The sequence below is a fragment of the Scyliorhinus canicula genome, chromosome 5, assembly GCF_902713615.1.
Source record: "Scyliorhinus canicula chromosome 5, sScyCan1.1, whole genome shotgun sequence".
NCBI classification, from domain to species: domain Eukaryota; kingdom Metazoa; phylum Chordata; class Chondrichthyes; order Carcharhiniformes; family Scyliorhinidae; genus Scyliorhinus; species Scyliorhinus canicula.
This window is the reverse complement of record NC_052150.1, coordinates 161552675-161575988: the sequence shown is the minus strand read 5'-3', so window position 1 is coordinate 161575988 and position 23314 is coordinate 161552675. Positions and strand designations below refer to the sequence as shown.

The 23314-nt window shown below is 42.9% G+C and overlaps 2 protein-coding genes across 8 annotated transcripts in view; one reads left to right on the top strand and one right to left on the bottom strand.

Moving 5' to 3' along the window:
* Positions 1-14443, top strand: part of sri (sorcin) — a 70160-nt gene extending 55717 nt beyond the window's left edge. Inside the window, exons 6-8 of the mRNA XM_038797939.1 lie at positions 8493-8606; positions 11867-11925; positions 13981-14443. Of these exons, the coding sequence (XP_038653867.1) occupies positions 8493-8606; positions 11867-11925; positions 13981-14007 (200 nt within the window). The 3' untranslated portion in view covers positions 14008-14443. The remainder of the gene's footprint in view (positions 1-8492; positions 8607-11866; positions 11926-13980) is intronic.
* Positions 14444-22755: 8312 nt separating this feature from the next.
* dus3l (dihydrouridine synthase 3-like (S. cerevisiae)) overlaps positions 22756-23314 on the bottom strand; it is a 60672-nt gene continuing 60113 nt past the window's right edge. For all 7 annotated transcript variants that reach the window (XR_005460752.1, XM_038797934.1, XM_038797938.1 and 4 more), the window contains exon 14: positions 22756-23244. Coding sequence is in view for 6 of the 7 variants with exons in the window: in XM_038797934.1 (XP_038653862.1) it covers positions 23172-23244 (73 nt within the window). In the remaining variant the exon portion in view is untranslated. The remainder of the gene's footprint in view (positions 23245-23314) is intronic.

Here is a 23314-nt window from a genome sequence, read left to right as displayed (position 1 = left end):
AGCCTCCTGTGTCCCAAAGTAACTCTATGGGCTTCCCTCTTAACTTTGCCGTGACTACCGGTCTTCCTGATGGATCCCATAGTGTGTCACAGACCCAAGTGGGGGAGCCCGAACACCGTCAGTCCGTTCCGTCCACATTGGTCTGTCCTGACTGGATCCCTATACTATGGATCGGTTTTGTTTTATTCCGGTTCAGAGTGCCTGTCTGCTGGCCTCTCTGGGGTCCATTACATTCCTTAGCCCAATGTCCTAACTGTCCACAGTTGTAGCATTCCTGCGACTTCTGTGGAGGACTGCTCTTTCCTTCATTCACCCACGCGGGTTTTTGGTGCTCTCTCACTGCCTGTATGTCTGCTGCAGCCTGAGCTTCTTCTGGGGATTTAACTTTACCTCTGCCCTGAACTGATTGCTCCCAAGCGCAGGACAATCTTTTCAGGACCCACTTCTCATTATGGGCCTCCTCTGAGGGGTCATAGCTGTTGCAAGCGCTCTGTCCTGCTTCTGTTGCATGAGAAATTATGGTGCGCGTCCATTTAACCATGTTTTCACGGTTCAAATGGGCTCTATTTAAATCGCCAAATACTGCGTTAAAATGGATCCACAGCCTTCCGGCGAATGCTGTGGGGTGCTCGGATTTCTTCTGCCGGCACTTATTAAGTCCTTCTACGGGGTCACCTCGATTGTACCCTATGGCATCTAAAATGGAGGTGTGCATTTCCTCTAGGGTGCCTCCGCCAACGTTCTGTGGGTCGGGGAGGGCTGCTACAACCGATTGGTCCAAACTCAGAACTGTGAGTTTAACCTGCTCTCTCTCGTCCAGGCCGTACATGGTAGCCTGTTGCTTTACCTTTGCGAAAAACTGGTGGGGGTCTGCGGTGGGGAGAAATGGAGTGATCTTTTCACACGCGTCCCTGAGTTGGGTTACAGTTAAGGGGGTGGTGTAAGTTATATCGGGTGCGCCTTCTGTGGTCGCTTTTCTCTGGGTGGTGACTGGATTCATTGGAATGGTGACGAGCTGATCTGTGGGGGGTTGGGGTGCTTGCCTTTTCTGCTGCGCTGCTGGCGCACATGTTCCCTGAACATAACGCTGCGCTGTCTCACTTAACTCTTTCCAGTCTGGGGCATTCTCCTCATCTAACTGCGTTCCAAAGGTGCTTTGAAACCCATTTTGCACCGAAAGCAGCGATTGCAGCTCTGCAATCTGTTTCCTGCATTTCGCGTGGTCTACAGTACTTTGCCTTTGTTCTGTGGTTGCAGCATGGAGTGCTCTCAAAGCTGCTTTAAGGTCAGAGCATTGCCTCTGCAAAGCCTCTACCTGCTTCTCTGATTCTTCTCTTATCAGGACGGCACGTTGCACGTCCTGATAGGCCTTTTCGTACTGGGTCTGGGAACTGCTGAGATGGGCTAGACAAGACTGATGTGCCCTCTTGGCATCATCCACCTCTCTACCTTTCTCTGCCAACTTCCCTCTAAGTTCCATATTTTCCTTTTCGATGTCCCTGACATCCACTTTACTCATTCTATTCCTTTCTTCTAATTCTGCCCGGAGCGTCTGAACGACCTCCTCTGTGCCTCGCAATTGTGCCAAACAGGACACAATCGCCATCGGCTTACGTGCTTTACTCATATTTTTCTTGTGAATTTGAGAGAGGTTCTCCCACCAAGTATGTCCTATACTTCCGGGACCTGTCTCCTCATTCAAACAAAACTCTTTCCAAAGGGGCCATCCCTTTCCTTGCAGATACTTGCGGAGTTCCAGCTCCCACATGGGACACTGACCTACTCGGCAACTGCTGGTCGCTGCGACCACAAACCGTTCTGGGTTCATGAGGCGTTCCATTGCCTGCATGGCCATTTTTCTGACTCACTTTAAATTTATGAACAAGGGGTGTTGAGGTTATGTCTCACGAAACGGGTAAGGCTTACGCTATGTTCCGTTCACAAAACTGCCGAAAGTTTGTCGCAACAAAAATGCTTTCAGGTTTTCCTTACAACCCTGTTAGTACGCATGCACTAAACACACTTCCGAATTACGTTTATTCCTTTGAACACCTTGAATATTTGTGATTTCTTTCCTTTTTCTTTACCAGATTTCTAATTCAAATTTCAGGGTCCTCGACGGAGTGGGGGTACCACTTGTAACCGTGTCCCGTCAGGATGTCGCCACTAAATGTTGCACGTTTTGCTATGGGTGTAAAACGCGTTTATTGGGGTGTATTAACTTGCCTCTGTTAAAGGCCGTGTGCTTAACACCACTAGGCTCTGTCTATGTATCTTTCAGCTCAGGAGTCGCCAGTTGCCGTATAGACAACTCACAAATATCTCAAGGTCAGGTTCAAAGTAATAAAACGATACACCGATTAGTAAGTTCCAAACGATCAATATTTATTATACAATTATAATAAATACGCATGCACACACTAAGGGACTAAGCTATGACTAAACTAAGCAATCAGAATACTTAACTACACAGGAACAGGCAAGGTCAGGGAGCGAGGCCTTCGTCCCGGTCTTGGTCTGCAACCTTCAGAAAGCGTGCTGGTCACTGGGGGTCTAGCGGGCTTGGTTCGCGTAGCGAGCGTCGTATTGGCACTTACGGTTCGGCGGCTGGTGCTTCAACGGCTGGAGTCAGGATACAGGATGGAGTTCTTGGTCAAAGCCGGAGCACGAAACAACAGACAGGACCATGTGTGGGGGTCTACTTTTATAGGGGTCCCCAATGTCCTTGCCTTTTCCTGGGCGGGCTTTACCTTCAGGTATCGATTGGATCGCTTCCAATCGATATCTTTTGAATTCCTCCAATGTGAGGGTCTTTCTCGATGGTGGGGGCGGTTTCTATAGTGGATACTTCTGGTGCCGCTCTGTCTGGACATCCACTCAAGTATCTTATTCAAACCCAAATGTTGCCATTGTGTGTGCCTAGATCTGGACTGCCTCATTAGTATGTAAAACGTTCTGCCATTATCACCTTTGGTTGGAGATCTTCCACCTGGCCAGAAACTGGTTTTGCTGCTTGCAAAATGCTAATGAGTGTTTGCAGGCTGTTTGCCTTGGCTAAACTGTTTTTCCCTGCAGTCTTAGCGATTCTCCATTTTGTTTGGTTCAGTGTCCATTTTAGGTGGCTACAGTGGCTACAGTCATGCCTCACAAACCTTATCGAGTTCTTTGAGAAGGTGACTGAACAGGTAGACGAGGGTAGAGCAGTTGATGTGGTGTATATGGATTTCAGTAAAGCGTTTGATAAGGTTCCCCACGGTCGGCTATTGCAGAAAATAAGGAGGTTGGGGATTGAGGGTGGTTTGGAGATGTGGATCAGAAATTGGCTAGTTGAAAGAAGACAGAGGGTGGTGGTTGATGGCAAATGTTCAGAATGGAGTTCAGTTACGAGTAGCGTACCACAAGGATCTGTTCTGGGGCCGTAGCTGTTTGTCATTTTTATAAATGACCTAGAGGAGGGCACAGAAGGTTGGGTGAGTAAATTTGCAGACGACACTAAAGTCGGTGGAGTTGTAGACAGTGTGGAAGGATGTTGCAGGTTACAGAGGGACATAGATAAGCTGCAGAGCTGGGCTGAGAGGTGGCAAATGGAGTTTAATGTAGAGAAGTGTGAGGTGATTCACTTTGGAAAGAATAACAGGAATGCGGAATATTTGGCTAATGGTAATTGCAGTTGTACAAAACTCTAGTACGGCCGCATTTGGAGTATTGCGTACAGTTCTGGTCGCCTCATTATAGGAAGGACGTGGAAGCTTTGGAACGGGTGCAGAGGAGATTTACCAGGATGTTGCCTGGTATGGAGGGAAAATCTTATGAGGAAAGGCTGATGGACTTGAGGTTGTTTTCGTTAGAGAGAAGAAGGTTAAGAGGTGACTTAATAGAGGCATACAAAATGATCAGAGGGTTAGATAGGGTGGACAGCGAGAGCCTTCTCCCGCGGATGGAGGTGGCTAGCACGAGGGGACATATCCTTAAATTGAGGGGTAATAGATATAGGGCAGAGGTCAGAGGTGGGTTTTTTACGCAAAGAGTGGTGAGGCCGTGGAATGCCCTACCTGCAACAGTAGTGAACTCGCCAACATTGAGGGCATTTAAAAATTTATTGGATAAGCATATGGATGATAAGGGCATAGTGTAGGTTAGGTGGCCTTTAGTTTTTTTTCCATGTCGGTGCAACATCGAGGGCCGAAGGGCCTGTACTACGCTGTATCGTTCTATGTACACAGACGGTCATCCAAGGCCTGAATTGAACCCAGGTCCCTGGTGCTGTGCAGCAGCAGTGCTAACCACTGTGCCACCATGCCGCAATTGCAATGAATAATTTTAAGGCAGAGATAGATAAGTTTCTTAATTAACAAGGGCACAGAACATTATCAGTTGTAGGGAGGTACTGAGTTTGAGGGAGCAAGCTCGGGGGGCTCCCGGTGCTAATTAATAATAATAATCTTTATTGTCACAAGTAAGCTTACATTGCAATGAAGTTACTGTGAAAATCCCCTAGTCGCCACATTCCGGCGCCTGTTCGGATACACAGAGGGAGAATTCAGAATTTTCAAATTATCTAACAGCACATCTTTTGGGAATAGTGGGAGGAAATCCACGCAGACACGGGGAGAATGTGCAGATTTCGCATAGACAGTGACCCAGTCAGGAATCGAAGCTGGGACCTTGGTGCTGTGAAGTCACAGTGCAAACCACTGTGCTACTTGTATGTTTTTTTTTTAAATAATTTTTATTAAGATTTTCACAAAATATAAATAACAAAACAATATTAACAAAACAGCCATGGTAAAAACCCAAGAACAAAACCCACCCAACTACAAAAACAAAAAAAAAGCAAACAACAAAAAGGAAAGAGATATCACCCGCCACATCCAACAAACCCATGTACACAGTTCTCCCTCCCACCGAACCAAAACCCCCCCCCCTCTCAGGTTGCTGCTGCTGCCGGCCTATTTCCCTACCGTTCTGCCAGGAAGTCCAGGAAAGGCTGCCACCGCCTAAAGAACCCCTGTACTGATCCCCTCAGGGCACATTTTACCTTCTCCAATTTGATAAACCCTGCCATATCATTGATCCAGGCCTCCACGCTTGGGGGCCTCGCATCCTTCCATTGAAGTAAGATCCTCCGCCGGGCTACTAGGGATGCAAAGCCCAGGACACCGGCCTCTTTCGCCTCCTGCACTCCCGGCTCCACTGCAACCCCAAAAATTGCGAGTCCCCAGCCTGGCTTAACCCTGGATCCCACCACCCTCGACACCGTCCTTGCTACCCCCTTCCAAAACTCCCCCAGCGCTGGGCACGCCCAAAACATATGGGCGTGGTTCGCTGGGCTGCCCGAGCACCTAGCACACCTGTCTTCGCCCCCGAAAAACCTACTCATCCTCGTCCCAGTCATGTGGGCCCTATGCGGCACCTTGAACTGTATGAGGCTAAGCCTCGCACAGGAAGAGGAGGAATTCACTCTCTCCAGGGCATCCGCCCATGTCCCCTCCTCAATCTCCTCACCCAGCTCCTCTTCCCATTTACCCTTCAGTTCCTCCACCGATGCTTCATCTACCTCCTGCATTACCTGGTATATGTCCGAAATCCTCCCTCCTCCAACCCACACCCCCCGAGAGCACCCTGTCCCGTACCCCACGTGGGGGCAACAAGGGGAACCCCTCCAGCTTCCGCCTGGCAAACGCCCTAAACTGCATGTACCGAAACATGTTCCCCGGGGGGAGCCCAAACTTCCCCTCTAACTCCCCCAAGCTCGCGAACCTCCCCTCCACAAACAGGTCCCTCAACCTCCTCACCCCTACCCTGTGCCAGCCCAGAAATCCGCCATCAATGCTTCCTGGAACAAACCGATGGTTCCCCCGTATCGGGGCCTCCATCGAGCCCCCCCCCTTCTCCCCTATGCCGTCTCCATTGCCCCCAAATTTTGAGGGTAGCCGCCACCACCAGGCTCATGATATACCTCGTTGGAGGGAGTGGCAACGGCGCCGTTACCAGCGCCTCCAGGCTCGTGCCCACACAGGACGCCACCTCCATCCTCTTCCATGCTGCCCCTTCCCCGTCCATTACCCACTATCGCTGCGTTGGCAGCCCAATAGTACCCACATAGGTTGGGCAGCGCCAGCCCCCCCTATCCCTGCCCCGTTCCAAGAACACTCTTCTCACCCTCGGAGTCCCATGCGCCCACACAAATCCCGTAATACCCCTGTTGACCCTCCTAAAAAAGGCCTTCGGGATAAGTATGGGTAGGCACTGCAACAGGAACAAAAACCTCGGGAGCACCGTCATCTTAACGAACTGCACCCTCCCCGCCAGTGACAGCGGTAACATATCCCATCTTTTGAACTCCTCCTCCATCTGCTCCACCAACCTTGTGAGGTTGAGCTTGTGCAGGGCCCCCCAGCTCCCAGCCACTTGGACTCCTAGGTACCTGAAGCTCTTCCCTGCCTGCTTCAGTGGGAGCCTACCAATCCCCTCCTCCTGATCCCCCGGGTGCACCACGAACAACTCACTCTTGCCCAGGTTCAGCTTATACCCAGAGAAGCCCCCAAATTCACTAAGAATCCTCATCACCTCCGGCATCCCCCCCACCGGGTCCGCCACATACAGCAACAGGTCGTCCGCATAAAGCGACACTCGATGCTCCTCCCCACCCCGCACCAGGCCCCTCCTGTTCCCTGACTCCCTCAACGCCATGGCCAGGGGCTCAATTGCCAATGCAAAGAGCAAGGGGGACAGGGTCTCTGTCTCGTCCCCCAGTACAACCAAAAGTACTCTGACCTCCTATTCGTGGCTACACTCGCCATCGGGGCCTCATAGAGCAACCTCACCCAACGGACAAACCCCTCCCCAAACCCAAACCTTTCCAAAACCTCCCACAGATACCCCCACTCAACCCTATCAAAGGCCTTCGCCGCATCTAATGCCACCACTATCTCCGCCTCCCCTTCCACAGCCGGCATCATAATAATGTTGAGGAGCCTTCGTACGTTTGTATTCAACTGCCTTCTCTTCACAAACCCCGGCACACAATCCTCTATTCTTGTGGCTAAGATCTTTGCCAGCAGCTTGGCGTCTACATTTAGCAGCGGGATCGGCCTATATGACCCACACTGCAGAGGGTCCTTGTCCCGCTTCAGGATCAAGGAAATCAGCGCCCGTGACATAGTTGGGGGCAAAGCCCCCCCCCTCCCTTGCCTCGTTAAAGGTCCGGACCAATAGGTCCGCATACCTTTTATAAAATTCAGATTCCAGCATCCACCATTGCCTTTATCTGAGGAAAGATAGCATTGCCTTTTAAAGGCAAGAAGATCAGACCAGAAAGTATGAGGAAAATGTTAGTCTTGATTTATTGGGAAATCAGGACACCAAAAGATCTAACTGAATTTTTTTTTTAAAAAACTTTTAAAAGATGAGGATATGTCGTAAACTAAGTCTAAGTAATGTAAATGTAACTGCCACTGTTGTCTGGTCAGTGGAGCTCTATGCAAGCTGAGAGCCATAGATTGCCTGACCAATGTTCTGGAGCCATTACAAAATTAGTGTTAGCTCTACATGGCTATCGCTGGGTATTGATGCCTAATTTTTAACAGTGCTATTATTTTCCTTATTTAGAATGAGGGGTCAATGACAAAAATGTGCTGAAAATTTAATATTTTTCACTGTACTAATACAAATCCTTTGATCGTTGCAGCCATTTAAAAAACAAAAATCATAGACTTAACAGTCTAACGTCTTTCAGAGAAAATTGTGAATTTCATTAAAGGCTGCAAAACTATATAGGCATGACCTGGTCGACTAAACCTCCTTCTGAAGTTTGTAAAGCTACATAAAACCAAGGCCCCAAAGAGTGAATTATTTTAAAACATCAAAATGCCATAAATGTTTATTCCCTTTTAAAATGTTGCTGAATATTTTGACTTGATGACAAACCACATTGTTACATCTATTACTTCAACTGTGGTTGGTATTTGAACTATCATGTCATATTTCGGTGATATTTTAAATTGTCAGATTTCCATTACTTCATGAATTCACCATTACTTTTCTAGATGTGATACATTTTACTTCTAGAAAATGTGATACATTTTACTTTATTTATTTTTTTAAACGCAGAAAATATCCAGGGAGGTGTCTCTGGCAATATTTGTGATGCTATATTTTTACAAAAAAACACCCAAGCATCACAATTCTAAAAGGTTCAGCTGGTTTAAAATATCCAAGAACACTACTGTAAATATTGAGATTTCTAAACCGCCTGTTCTATATGGTGATCATCTGAATTCTGCAAAACATGTCAAAATATACGGTCTATTTGGGTTTTCTATCAGCACAATGTGCCCAACCCACCCCGTTTTTTAAAAAAAATCCAGTTAAATTATTCAGTTATTTTGCAATCTGAATGTTTATGTGCAAAATGTTGTTTCATGTTTTCAGAGAGGTATAAAAACCATGTAACATTATGAATTTTATTTTCTATCCATTTCATTGACTAGGGTACAGATTATCTCCTCAAGGTTTGAATGGAATAGTAAAGCGATATAGCACCCATGGGAAGATCTCATTTGATGATTATGTAGCCTGTTGTGTGAGACTCCGGGCTCTAACAGGTATGTATTTCCTCTACAAACGTGGTACATTGTACTGCATAAATAGGTAACATTGCAGATATCAAAACAAAAAATAATGCAAATATGTTAGTTGGTCTGATAGAATCTGTGAAGAGAGAAGTAGAGTTAACATAAAGGGCGATGACCCTTCATCTCGCTCCACAGATGCTGCAAGAGCTGCTGAGTGTTTCTAGCATTTTCCGATACTATTTGGGATTTCGGGCATCGGTAGTTCTATGATCTTATATTTGCAAGATCAGTAAAAGCTATGACTACTGATTAATTGTTCAGAAAAAAATGTTTTCAAGCTGCATTGCTTTTGGTAATTTACAATTAAATTGAAGTGTTGCTAAGATTTCCGGATTTTTCCAGTCTTCCGTGGTTGATGTGACGTTCAGGCATATTTTAACCTAGTATCTTTAACCTTCAGATAATTCTTTTAATTCATTATTGGGATATGGGTGTCATCAGCAAAGTTTTAGTTGCCCTGGGAATATTTATCTAATTAGCCTTCAAAAGATGCAGTGGTTTCGGTTTTGAAGGCTTCTTCTGGCAAAGCTGCAATGCCGACTCTATAAAGATATAGAATAATACAAATTGTATTATAATAGGTTCCGGAGTAATTTCAGCAGGGTCAGTGGTGATTTTTATTTTATCATATTCACATTAGCAACTTGGCAATGACATATTTTCTTACATTTATTCATGAGTTCCCAGTCAATGGGCAAGGACGTACCTTTTATGTGTTACTGTGCTTAAATCTGATCTGGGGCATAATAACTAACCCATATTCATCCCAGTATATTCTGACAGTGAATTAATACTGGTTCATGCAATGGGCACAAGATATTCCATGAAAGCTTTAACTCGTTGATGCCCATAATAAACGAATACAGTGGAGCCTACAAACTCGGTGATTGTAATTGCCAATAGTTCTGTATCAGTGTCTGACAGAGGAGGAAGTGTGTACAGATAATGGAGCTGCTTTTGTTGATTAGCAGCTCTGAATCTGGGTTGGTTATGTTGAATAACACAACTTGCAGTAATTGGTGACCAGGAAAAAACATTTATTCATGAGATGTGAACTTCACTGGCAAGGCCAGTATTTATTGTCAGTCCTGATGCCCTTGAAATGGTTTGGTGAGCCGCTTTCTTGAACTGGTGCAGTCCAAGTGCTTTAGGTACAGTGTAGTTACAGAGGAAGTCCAAGACTTTTGACCGAGCGACAGTGAAGGAACAGCAGTGGAGTTCCACATCACAATGCTGAGTGACTGGAGGGTATCCTGCAGGTGGTGGTGTTCCCATTTGCCTAATGGCCTTGTTCTTCTGGGTGGTATAGGTGGTGTGTTTGGAAAAGGCCATCTACAGTGCATCTCCTTTATGATACACTGCTGGCACTGTGCTTTAATCGTGGAAGGAGTGAATGTTGAAGGTGATGGATGGAGTGCTTAGCAAGTGAATGAAATTGCCCTGGACATTGTCATGCCTCGAGTGTTGTTGGAGCTGCATTCATCTGAGCAAGTGCAGAGTATTCTTTCACAGACATGACTTGTGCCTTGTAGATGGTCGACAATGTTTCGGGAGTCAGGAGGTAAGGTACTCACTGCAGAATTCCAAGCTTCTGAACTGCTCTTGTAGCTATAGTCTATATGGCTGGTCAGTTCAGTTTGTGGTTAATGATAGCCCCCAGGTTGTTGATGGTAAGGGATTCAGTGATGGTAATGCAGTTGTACAATAAGGGGAGAGAGTTAGTATCTCTCTTGTTGGAGGTGGTCATTGCCTGTCACTTATGTGATTAAAAATGTTACTGAATGTTGTACATATATTGTTGCCTGTGGGGAAGGACTGCTCCAGTATCTGAGGGGTTGCGAATGCTGCTGGACATTGTGTCATCATCAGCAAAGATCCCCATTTCTGACATTATGCTTGAGGGAAGGACATTGATGAACCAGTTTAAGATGGTTAGGTCCAGGACACTAACTGAGGTACTCCTGTGGTCATGTCTTGCACTGAGATGATAGACCTCCAACAACCACACTGTCATCCTTTTTGCTGGTTATGACTCCCAACTAGTGGAGAGTTTCTCTCTTGATTCTCATTGATTTCAGTTTTCTAGAGCCCCTTGATGTCTCGCCATCAAATGCTGCCTTGATGTTAAAGAGAGTCACTTTTACCTCACGTCTTGAGTTCAAGCCGATTGGTACATGTTTGGACCCAGGCTATAATGAGGGCAGGGATGAATGGTCCCAGCAGAATCCACTGTACACACTGTACAAGGAATTATTTACACAGCCCAAAATATTTACACAGTAAATTTGTGTAGAGAGGGAGAATAGTATTTCATTCTGATTCATGTTGGAGTCATGACGCTCTAAAAGTAAAACAGAGATTAGATTATGTTGCAACACACCCTTTACTTCTTTATTCCTCTTTGAACAATAGCAAGCACTAAGTTTTGTTAAATAAAAGTTCTAAAGTACAACTTTAGCTGTGAATTTTTTTTTGTTGGTCTTTATTTAAACAAAGTGAAAATTAAAAATGATTATGCCCAGTTACCTTTTTTTATCTAGTACCTTAATTGTGACCTACCTGCCAATTGCACTGGAAGAAGAACACAGTTGAATACACTTAGGAAATTACCATTTAAGGAAGAGTTTTGTGCTGTCAAATCACCGCTTTCTTTCAAGATGATTGCTAATCCATGTCCACAATGCAGACTTTCATTGATTTCTCCTAAAATTAATTAACAATTCCTTCAGATATACCTTCTTTTGTGTTCTTACAATTAAAATTGTATTTGCTCTTTAGATCATTACATTGTGACTTTTAAGCTCAAAGTTTGAGCTGTTTTCAAGTTTCCTTGATATTGAAACAAACTTAATTTTAAAACTGTTTTTAATCGAATACAAAATTGTATCTTTTAAATGAGCGTAGTAATTAGATTAGTTTTCTGAAGTGGAACTTGAATCTTCTTCTATTTGCCTATATCATTGTTTGGCTGTTCTCTCTCAACGGAACTATTCGGTAAAGCCAAGGAAATGCCTTTAAGCAGTTAAATCATGGTGGCGTGCCATTTATGTTGCTTTCTGTTTTTAAAATGCATTGTTTGGTAAGAAAATGGGACATGAATCTTTGAATAGGGAGCTCAGTTTGGAAACCTATAGACTAAGCATTCCATATAGCTTCATTACATAATTTGTAAATCCTGTATTTGTCTAATACGTTATTACTCAAATATGTTTTGCTTTGTTTCCCACCAGAGGCCTTCAGAAGAAGAGATGGTTCCCAACAAGGAGTTGTTAATTTTGCATATGATGATGTGAGTGCAGATGAGTTCTTATTTACTCTTGCAGATTAATTTTATTAGCTGACTCGCTATACTAATCTAACTGAGGGGAAGAACTGTTCATTTGACTTATATTCAACTCCATTTCACGAGGATGCAATTTTCAACCCCTCAGGGATTTCACAATGCTGCTCAGACATGACAATGCAACTTGCTGCAAATTGAAATCTAATGTAAATTATTTGTTTTAAGCTTTTCGATTGGTTCAGTGTACAATCACGTCCCAGTTTTCTGATTAATTGATTGTGCTTCTATTGCAAAAAGGTAAAATTGAACTCCCTTTCAGTTACTATTACAATCGCCACTTAAATCTGCATAGCTGCCTGCCAAACATGGACAAGAAACAGGCAAGCTGCAACTTTGTGTTGTGTTTTCCAGCACATTTTCAACTCCCTGGCAACTAATACCACCCATCATCAGGCATGGTCTCCATTGTGTCCGTGCCGTCAAATGAGAAACCAAGAAGACTCTGTCCTCGGCTGCCACTTGCTTCCCATTCTGATTTTATCCCCTCTCTCCGTCTCTCTCAGTCTCTGAGTACTATTTAACCACACACTTTAGAAAAGCTGCTGAATTGTCGTTTAAAAACACCATTTCACCACTGGCATTTGGGGAAAGGAAGCTGGCAGCCCTCCCCTAGAAGGCATTCATTGTAACTCAATAACATATTGCAGCTGATAATTTCTCCTGAAATGCCCTAACAAGTCAGTGAGTTGTTAGGACAACCAGGAATAAGCAAAAGCTGGGTTTGACTACGTCCCCCACAAGTTACAAATGCTCTATTCTTAATGCACAAATAAGACCATAAGACATAGAAGCAGAAGTAGGCCCATCGAATCTGCTCCGCTATTCAATGAGATCATGACTGATCTGATATGATCATCCTCAACTCCACTTTTCCGCCTTATCCTCTTAACCCTTGACTCCTTTACTGATAAAAATCTGTCTCTCGGAACTTTGAACATACTCAACGATCCAATCTCTGCAGCCTTCTGTGGTAAATAATTGCACAGATTCTCTGCCCTCAGAAGAAATTCCTCCTCATCTCTTGTCTTAAATGGGCAACCCCTTACTCTGAGATTATGCATTTGGCCCGAGACTTTCACACAAGGGGAACATTTACCTGTCAATCCCCCTGAGAATCCTATATGTCTCTAAAAGGCTGTCTCTCATTCTTCCAAACTCCAATGAGTACAGGCTCAACCTTCCCCTATAAAAAAAATCCCTCCATTATCAGGATCAGCCTAGTGAAACCTCTCTGGGGTCAGGACTGTTCACATTTTAAAAAATATAGAAGTATAAACCGATTGTTTAATGGCCAAAAATTGAAATATTTTTATCTTACTTGAGAAAGTTTGGGGACATTTATGATTGTAACTGAAGTCTAGAAATTATGTTTTATCCAAGTTTGGTAGTTTATGCCACTTGCCAGTTTGGTAGTTTATGCCGCATGCCAGTTCGGTAGTTTATGCCACTTGCCAGTTTGGTGGTTTATGCCGCTGGCAAGTATCAGAAATTAGTGTACTTAGTACCCTAAACGGTATGAGGTAAAGTAACCTATATGGTATGGGGAAAATTCCATCCTTCAGCAGAAACAATAGCTGTTCTTGAATTCTTGAAAATTCTCTAAATCGAATTTCAAATGAGAAGTTTTTCACAATTTCCTGTTTAAAATTTCGACTCTGTTAAGCTTCCCATGAGTAACAGTTGCAAGTCTAAATTTAGATCTCCATTCTGCTGAACTATTTGATCTCAGCCCAGACTAGTGGTCAGGACATTGCAATTGACCATGATTTCTGCGCCTGCTTGCTATCAAGAAACACCTGCTGGACATGTGGACAGCAGACCATCACCATCCACACTCATAGTTTATAACAGTCACTTGAGTGAGGTACTGGAGGGCAGTAGATTAAAGAGTTGAAATCTATGGGCGAGGGATAAACATTAGAATTACAGTTGCTTATTTTTGTTTGATTTGCAAGTGAGAGTCCTAAACAATTGACAAATATTTTGCAATTTCTTTTTCAGTTCATCATGTGCACCATGACTATTTAACCGAAGCAAGATTGAAAAGAAAACTATACGTTCCAAAAGAAACAAATCTTTTTTTTTTGAGTGCCCACTCTAATAGCCAGCTGCAACATTATGCAATGTTATACAGTATATATGTAAAGAAAAGTGCATGAAACGGAATGTATGGGTTTTGGCTGATTATATAATGCTGCACTAGATAACTGCTGTGAAATCAGTTAACATTTTAATAATGATGGACATTAATTTTTGTACTGAACTCTGCCAAATAATGCTTGGTTTGACAGTGAACATTTTGAAAGCTTGTCTGAGCAACAAAAAACAATGTAGCTTCCATAATGAAGGTATTGAATTCAAATACATAAGTTGCACAAATCCTGTCATATGTTTGGTTTATATTAATTGAAGTAGGGGTCATATGATGATGAAAAACTCACATTAAAAGGAAATTAGAAATTGTTTAGTCAATGATTTTCCTAATTTATTTGTAGAAGTGAGTATGTATAGGATATCCTTCACTCTGCACATGTTCATGAGTGCTTGGTTCAGTGGTAATGATCTTGCCTTTGGGTCAGAAGTGGGGTTTTGAGCCCCACTCCAGAAGTGCAACACATTTGAAGTGTCAGCCTAAATTATATTATCAAGGGATTGCTGCATTGTTAGATAATATCTTTCAGATGAGATTTAAATTGAGTCATTGACCTTAAAATTAGAATTGTGTCCAAATTGGGTCATGCTCCCGGTGTAGTCGTGCTGCACAAGCTTGATGAGGTCGGACACAGGATCACGGAAAACGGGTCTTGTTTGTTTGTGTGGACTCCAATTGCAGTCAGTCAACAGTCTCAGGTGAGTTCATGGAGGGGGTGCAATGGCCATCCACAGGCTGTGAAAGTAATGAAAAGCCAGTGGGAGGACCAGTCAAGGCTCTCAAACCTACCTTTCAGGCAGCAGTGTCCAAGTGCAGCCTTTAGTGACCACTAAAGGCACCTGAAGAACTAAATGCGGCATGAAAGTGTTGCTCGTTTTGATCCCAACAGCATCGCCAATACTATAGCTAATATTAATGATAATGTTGGTGAACCACAAGCCTTCCCTTATATCGATCAAATGACCACACAACTAGTTAGTTAATTCAAAAGATGGTTTATTTACATACACAAGAGTTACCTCGACATTCAAACACAATACTACGAGTTAAACCATACCTATCAGCTACAATAACCTATACTGAACTTCAGGGCGACTGGCACTGTACAAATGGGTCAGGCCTTTATCTGGATTTCACTTGGCTGGTTCGAAGAAAGTGGCTCTGTCTCTGCTGGGCTCATCCGTCAGGTAGCGATCGTTGGTCTTGAACTTGGCTGGCTGTTCCTGCTACAGTTGGCTGGCACAGGCCAGATCCAAAAGAGACAGAACACATGGCTGCGTCTTTTATCCCTCTGGGATTTCGCCTTAACCTTGGACCCAATAGTTCGACAGGGCTCTGATCACTGTCTTCGATTTTGGCCAATAAAGGGGCGGGTGCCTTGGTAGCTGGGCAAGTCCTTAGCGGTCATTGACCTTGGCAGTTGGGCTTTGAGTAAAGGGAGTGGTGCCGATTAGTCTGTGGCTGTATTTCTTTTGAGTTCTATTGTTCTGGGAAAATGGGCCATTAAAATGCAAACGAGCGGCCGGGGGTGGTTTTGATCTGATTACCTGTGTTTCAAATACACACAGGCTCTGTATCTGTCCGAGCCCTGGGTTGGCCATAATTCCCATGGGCCTTTGCAGGTGGCCATCTTAGATGGCTACATCAGGCACAATCAACTTTTGCAGAGGACCTGAAACAGTTGTTAAACGTCATACTGGTTAGGCACAAGGGGGCTTTATCATACTGCTGGATGGAATAAGCACATGTATCCTATTGAATATTTAGGTGCCCAGCTTATGCCTGTAAAATAGATGCACAGCCATAAAGATTTTCAGATCACACCTGCTAGTTCAGCTGGATGTAAAGAAGGTCATGTGATAGAACAAAGCAATTTATTTTTTGCCCAGGCTTACATGTACTCCTCAACCAACAATACTATTTAAAAAAATTCACTTCACGCATGGAACCTTGCTATGTAGATATTGACTGCTGTATTTACTCCAAAACTAGTGACCACATAGGAACATCGGAATTAGGAGCAGAAGTAGGCAATTTAGCACTTCGAGCCGGCTCCACCATTCAATTAGATCCTGGCTAATCTCTTCCTGGTCTCAAATCCACCTCCCCACCTGTAGCCCATATCCCTTTAACCTGTTTTTTAATCAGAAACATATCTATCTCCTACGGGTGACACAGTGGCATGGTGGTTAGCACTGCTGCCTCACAGCACTGAGGACTCTGGTTCGATCCTGGCCCCGGGTCACTGTCAGTGTAGAGTTTGCACATTCTCCCCCACAACTCGGGTGCAGGGTCGGTGGATTGGCCATGCAAAATTGCCCCTTAATTGGGGAAAAAAAAGAATTGTTTACTCTAAATGAAATGAAAATCGCTTATTGTCACGAGTAGACTTCAATGAAGCTACTGTGAAAAGCCCCTAGTCGCCACATTCCGGCGCCTGTCCGGGGAGGCTGGTACGGGAATCGAACCGTGCTGCTGGCCTGCTTGGTCTGCTTTAAAAGCCAGCGATTTAGCCCAGTGAGCTAAACCAGCTCCTAAATCTACCACCTCTCGACTGATATCCGTGACCTCATTCTAAATTGCCCCACAAGGGGGAACATTTGGTCTACGTTTACTTTATCAATCCGTCTTACTATTTTATATACCTCTATCAGATGCCCTCTCATTCTTCTAAACTCCAGCGAATATAAGCCCAAACTGTTTAATCTCTCCTCATACATCGACTCTTTCATCCCCGGAATCAATCTGGTGAACCTCCTCTGAACTGCCTCCAATACCACCACATCCTTCCTCAAATAAGGAGACCAAAACTGGACACAATACTCCAGATGTGGTCTTACCAACACCGAATTTGCTTTGACGAGTCATCGGACTCAACGTTAGCTCTTTTCTCTCCCTACAGATGCTGCCAGACCTGCTGAGATTTTCCAGCGTTTTCTCTTGCGAAGGGAACTTATTTGTTTGACAATTTTATGAGCTTATAAAAGATACTATTTTTTTCCATCGGGATCTTAAAGGATGGTTTAAAAATTTATTTCATGAAAATTTTATTTGGGGTAGACGTTTAAAGTACCCCACAATGTTACTTCACGTGAGAACTGGGTCGTAACCTGCCATATTCCCTGATCAAGGGAAAACCTGAAGCGGCAGGAATATCAGATAAGTATAAACTGGCCCCAAACATCAGTTTGGTCCTCCCAAAGTATATTTGCTCAGCACAAGGAGGGTAAAATTAAGTCCACTTTCTGTGTACAGATCCTGCTGGGCCCACTTGAGTATTTTCAGCTTCTGCAGAGTTTTACTTTTGTGTTTTTTCTCTTAACTTGAATTTGAACTGAAAATTATCCTCGTCACTAAAGCGGGTTTTGGCCAAAGAAAGTAGCAATTGTGTATTAATTCCATGGTGATTACTACTCCATTAATTTGATTCATTAGTGCCAGTTAATAATAATAATCATTATTGTCAACTGGCACTAATGAATCAAATTAATGGAGTAGGAAGTACTGATTTATTTTCTTGGGTATGCATTGCCCAATTAATTCATTTTCAGTTGTACCTACTACATCATCAATTCACTTGTGCCTGCTTCCAGTTACCTTACCATCAGTTTTACTGACTTAGTGGCAGTCTGTGTTCTTTTATTAATTTACTGGCTGTTTGCTTGGCTGTGCTGCATATCAAGGTCATTGGTTTTTCATAGCTTAGTGATAATGTTACTGCACTAATAATATCTAGATGTTGACTAATGCTTCAGAGAGAAGAGTTCAATTCCCACCAGGGGGAATTTGAATTCAATTAATGATTAAAATCTGGATTAAAATGTTAGTCTCATTAATAATTATCATGCAACTACTTGTTTCTTGTAAAAACCCATCTTGTTCACTAATGTCCTTCGGGGGAGATAATCCATCATCGATACCTGAAATGGTCTAATCTACGCTTGACTCCAGGTCCATAACAATGTGGCCAACTCTCAGCTGTCCTTTTAAATGGCCTAGCAAGCTACTCAGTTGTATAAAAAAAAAAGCAATACCTACACCATGTGGATACAGCAGTTCAAAACATTACTCAGTCCCAAGAAGGAATAAATTTGACGAGTGACGATTGGATTTTCCAGCTACAATGTAAGATTTTCACCTCAAAACAAAATCCCCGAGTCTGCCACTAGCTAGGTAGTTACAACCTCCTCTATTTCTTTTGATGTTGTGGTCATGTTCTGCATCAGGTCTCTCTGGCTTTGACTGTTTCAAACAAATGAAGCAATGCCTCAATTTCCCCATGATAAATTTGGGCAAGCTGATGGGGAAAGAAGGCAGGGTTAAAAACAAAAAGATTAGGCAACATCAGCCGAGATGGCAGATTTAGCAGATGAATCTTCTTTGGCATAGCAGTCGCCATTAGATTGCCACTCCACTCCTTAGTCTGGAACTGCAGGCTTCTGATGCTGCTAAGAAACGTGTTGCATAGATGTGTAGTGCAGTAGCTTCAAGGAAAGTGAAATCACATCCCTTTTTTTATGGACTGGCTGCCATCCAGTACATTTAAATGGCCCAGCCATGTTGACAGGAGAAGGTAAATAGATAAGATGCTAGAGTAGAGGTAGTCACGGGTTAGTTGGCGACTGGAGAGTGGTGAATCAGTAGTATAGTCACCCATGAGTTAGAATTGATCCTCCTAACCTTTCCTGGGTACTAGCTAAGTCAAAATCTATCTTACAAGATCTGGGTTAAAATCCCACCAGAGCAGATGGTGAAATTTGAATTAAATAAAAAATCTGGAATTAAAAGTCTAATGATGACTGTGAAACCATTGTCAATTGGTTATAAAAATCCATCTGGTTCACGAATGCTCTTTAGGGAAGGAATCTGCCATCCTTACCTGGTCTGGCTGACATGTGACTCCAGATCCAAATCAATGTGGTTGACTCCCAAGGAGGGCAGTTTAGGATGGGCAATAAATGCTGGTCCAGCCAACAATGCCCACATCCTGTAAAAAAAAATTTTATCACCCAAGTCTCCAACATTAAATTTGGAAGGTTTGTTTCAGCTCAAGATGACCTTTCAAAGAGGCAGGAATCCTGGAAATAGCAAAGATGTAGCCAAATTCATGAGATCTAAAATGGAAATTGCCTCAGTTCATTTGAGATAATAAATTTAATGTAATTGACAGGCTGGATAACATGCCTATCACTTCCTACTTTCAAGAGAGACCTAGGTGGATTCTTGACTCGGGAAGTGGCTTTACAGATAAACATTTTGAAGATCTGAACTAGATTCAATCACCTGAGGTGTTCAGTGGGAATTGTATGGTATATATTTTACTAGATTTTGCTCCTACCAGGGCCGGAAAGTGGAGCTGAGTCCACAAAAGATCAGCCATGAACTCACTGAATGGTGGAGCAGGCTCGAGGGGCCAGATGGCCTACTCCTAGTTCTTATATGCCTGCAGTAAAGGGTGGTAAGTATTGGGCCTGATGCCCCAGCTATCATGAATTGAGTAAATCTAATGGTCTTTTCATGCTGGTTAATTTATTTTTGTGGCATAGTACAGGGTGAAAAGATTTTGGTGCAAAAATACTAGATTGCTTGAAAAAACACGGAAAGACCAAGTAGGTTGACAGGTTTTTTTTTTGCAAGGTCTGTTACCATGCTCTGACTGTTGTTAGGATCAGGGATGAGACAACTGAAACCCCAAATCCCTGACCATACTGTCCGTAATCAGTGTATTCTTGAAAATGAAGGTATGCATGGTTCTCAGTCTCAGACTGTGAAGGAAATTGGAATAACCAGTTTAAATAAAGATGATTTATTCATGCATTTACCCAGAAAGTCTAATGCAACAACTTTTTTTTTCAATTTATTGTGCCCTATTCACCTACCCTGCACATTAGGTTGTGGGGGTGAAACCCACGCAGACACGGGGAGAATCTAATGCCACAACTGACACACACACAGAAAAATATGGTATTAAGAAGATAGTGCATTTTTACAATTACAAACAGTTCATAATTCACATTATTCAACTCATCTCAGGAAAGAACCACATGCTGCAGACCTGGTAAAGACGGTGTTTTCACTCCTCAAAGCCAGAGTCGTAGATCAGGATTATCGTGGGATTCCTTCAAAACAGTGGATTGTTCAGCAGGTCGCAAAGTTTGTTACTTTTTGTCTTACTAGCAGGTCAAGTTTCTGTCATGGTTACCTTGAAAAGGAACAGACTGGGAGACTTTAAGATATTGCAGTCTCCAAATTTTTTAAAAGGCAAACTTGTTACTGCTTTATGCGCTGCAGTCGTTGTTTCAGACTGACTAGTTCCCCCTGCCTCTTGGGGTAATAAGATTGGTTATCTGAAGACAAGTTTGATCACATGGTCCTACTGTCCACCCAGAATGATTGAAGGTTAAAGATAGATGGTAGCCATTCACACTACCTTATGCTTAACTGATTTCTGTAGCTCTCTATTGTTAAGTTTTGAATTTAAAGACATGAAGTCTGGACTGGAGTTTTGGGTAAATTCACCGAATAAATACATGGTGTAAATTTCACAAATGCTTTAGTCTTGGTATGCCCACTTAAAGGGAAGGCATTTCACCCATATTCATTCAATTAGGAACTTTCCAGAGATTCGAGGCAGTCTACCAAAATTGCAAAAGTCACTTGAACCTCGGCAGCGATCTGAACAGTGCAACAATTAGGGTATCGGATTAGGTAGTGCGTATTTAGCCCAAGTTTCTAACTTTTAAAAAATAAATTTAGAGTACCCAATTATTTTTTCCAATTAAGGGGCAATTTAGTGTGGCCAATCCACCTATCCTGCACATCTTTTGGGTTGTGGGGGTGAAACCCACGCAGACACGGGGAGAATGTGCAAACTCCTCACAGACAGTGACCCAGAACCAGGATCCGAACCCAGGTGCTCAGCACCGTAGGCAGCAATGCTAACCACTGTGCCACCATGCTGCCTCTCAAGTGTCTAACATTGAGATCAATGCAAGAGACAATCACGGAGGCACCAGGGCAGTGAAAATCAGCCGATTAGAAGTTTAAACTTCCCGGGCAATCACAGCATATGCGTGCGCACCAGGACGTCTGATGGGCTTTGATGAGCATGAGGAACTTGCTAATAATAATCTTTGTAATTGTCACAAGTAGGCTTACATTAACACTGCAATGAAGTTATTGTGAAAATCCCCAGTCACCACACTCCAATGCCTGCTCGGGTACACAATGGGAGAATTCAGAATGTCAAATTAACCTAACAAGCATTTCTTGTGGGAGGAAACCAGAGCACCCAGAGGAAACCCACACAGGGAGAACATGCAGACTCTGCACAGACAGTGACCCAAGTCGGGAATCAAACCTGGGTCCCCGGCGCTGTGAAGCAACAATGCTAACCATTGTGCTACCATGCCGCCCATAAATGGCTCCTGATATCCAAAGATCTGGCCCATTATGTTCATAAGTTTTCATTGAAGGTTATGATTGAACAGAGGTGCTCCAAATACACTTACCATGCTATATTTTCCATTGTCCATTCACAGCTCTATAATAAAGTCACTAATTTGTCCATTTAAATCTTCTTACAGACTTCCACTATTTAAGCTGTCAGGTTCTGATTTCTTAGGTTGGTGGTATTGTGTGGACCCAGCTTAGAACTCAGCTGTTTTTCCCAGCTGGGTTTGAAATAAAATGACTTTTATTTGAATAAAAAACCTCCTCAATAATTCCACTAGTATAAAAACAATCGATTGTAATTACCAAATGATGGAGGAACCCAAAGCCTTGTCAATCAGGTACCAAATTCTTAACCTGGACTTGAAGAATGGCTACAGTTTGATTTAATACAGAACCACAACATCTATGACATAATAATTGTAAAGAACATGAATAAAATTCTGCAGCAACCATTCTAAATTCCAGAATTGATTCTGCAGCTACTTGTGCAGAAGCAGAAATAAATATCCAGAGAAAATCTAAGAAATGAATGTCTGGGGAAAAAACAAGCTGGACGTCATCAACTTCCCCCATCCTTCCATGAAGTCCTAAAGCATTTGTGGGAAATATGGACAGAAGAAGAATGCTCTTGAATCACTCCTATTCACAAACCAGGAGATTTCTTCACAAACAAGTTAAGGTGGGTTTCTTACCGATTTTACTGAAGGAAACAAATAGTGCATTTGGCTTATCGACACTGGTGATACACAGAGATCCTACGTTTGATCAAGAATTTAATTCTCCAAAGTTTCCAGATGACACCATTGACACCAGCAGTCTTCATGAAGAAAGAGCAAATTCATCACTAATATGTTCAGCTCATGTTGAAAGTCATCCAACACAGATGCTCCCTGGTATAAGAACTTACGGACATTTAGAATGGTTCCATTATGAATTACCAGTACCACTCTGTCCCTCTTTCTGGGATGTTCTCACAAGCAAAGAAGTCCCTAGGTCCCCTGAACAAAGTTCTCCAGGAAATGAAATAAACATTAAAGGAAAAAGCAGCAACTGCATATCGGTTCCTCCAATTTTAACAATTTCCACACCGTACAAGTGTTCCAACATTGTTCAAACAAAAACCCAGAAGTCAACTCCATCTCCATTCCTCATAAATGACTACAAGTGTGTGAATTTTGAACCACCCCTGACGCCATACTGGAAGCAGGAGATCTTTATTCCACGCCCACTCAAAGAAGCAAAATATAAAATTCAATGGATTGTGCAGTACAAAAAGATTATAAAATAGCCATAAACATGAAGTAAATTGAAAGCAGAATTGTGGAAACCAGAAAAATATGAAGAAGTTCTGTAAAACCAATATTTATTAAAGGTTCCCAAGAAAAATGTCAACAATACATAAATTTTACAACAGGCGAAAGAATAATCTGACCCCCATACCAGTCAGTATTTGTCCATCCCTCCAGTCCAAATTTGGTGCATGTTATTTTCACATGACTATCAATAATTACAGTAGGAATTCAAATTAGAAGTTGTTAGGAAAAGAAGTCAAGTTTCTTGCAGCTTCTGCGCTTGAACATCATTTTCACTTGTAGGAATTTGCTTTATGTTTAGGCAGGAAAGTGAAATTAGGAGGAACTGGTCCCAACAGCATTTCACTAAAATCAGAATAAAATACACAAATCTCAGAATAAGTGCTCATATACATGTTAAGTTCATGCTTACAAA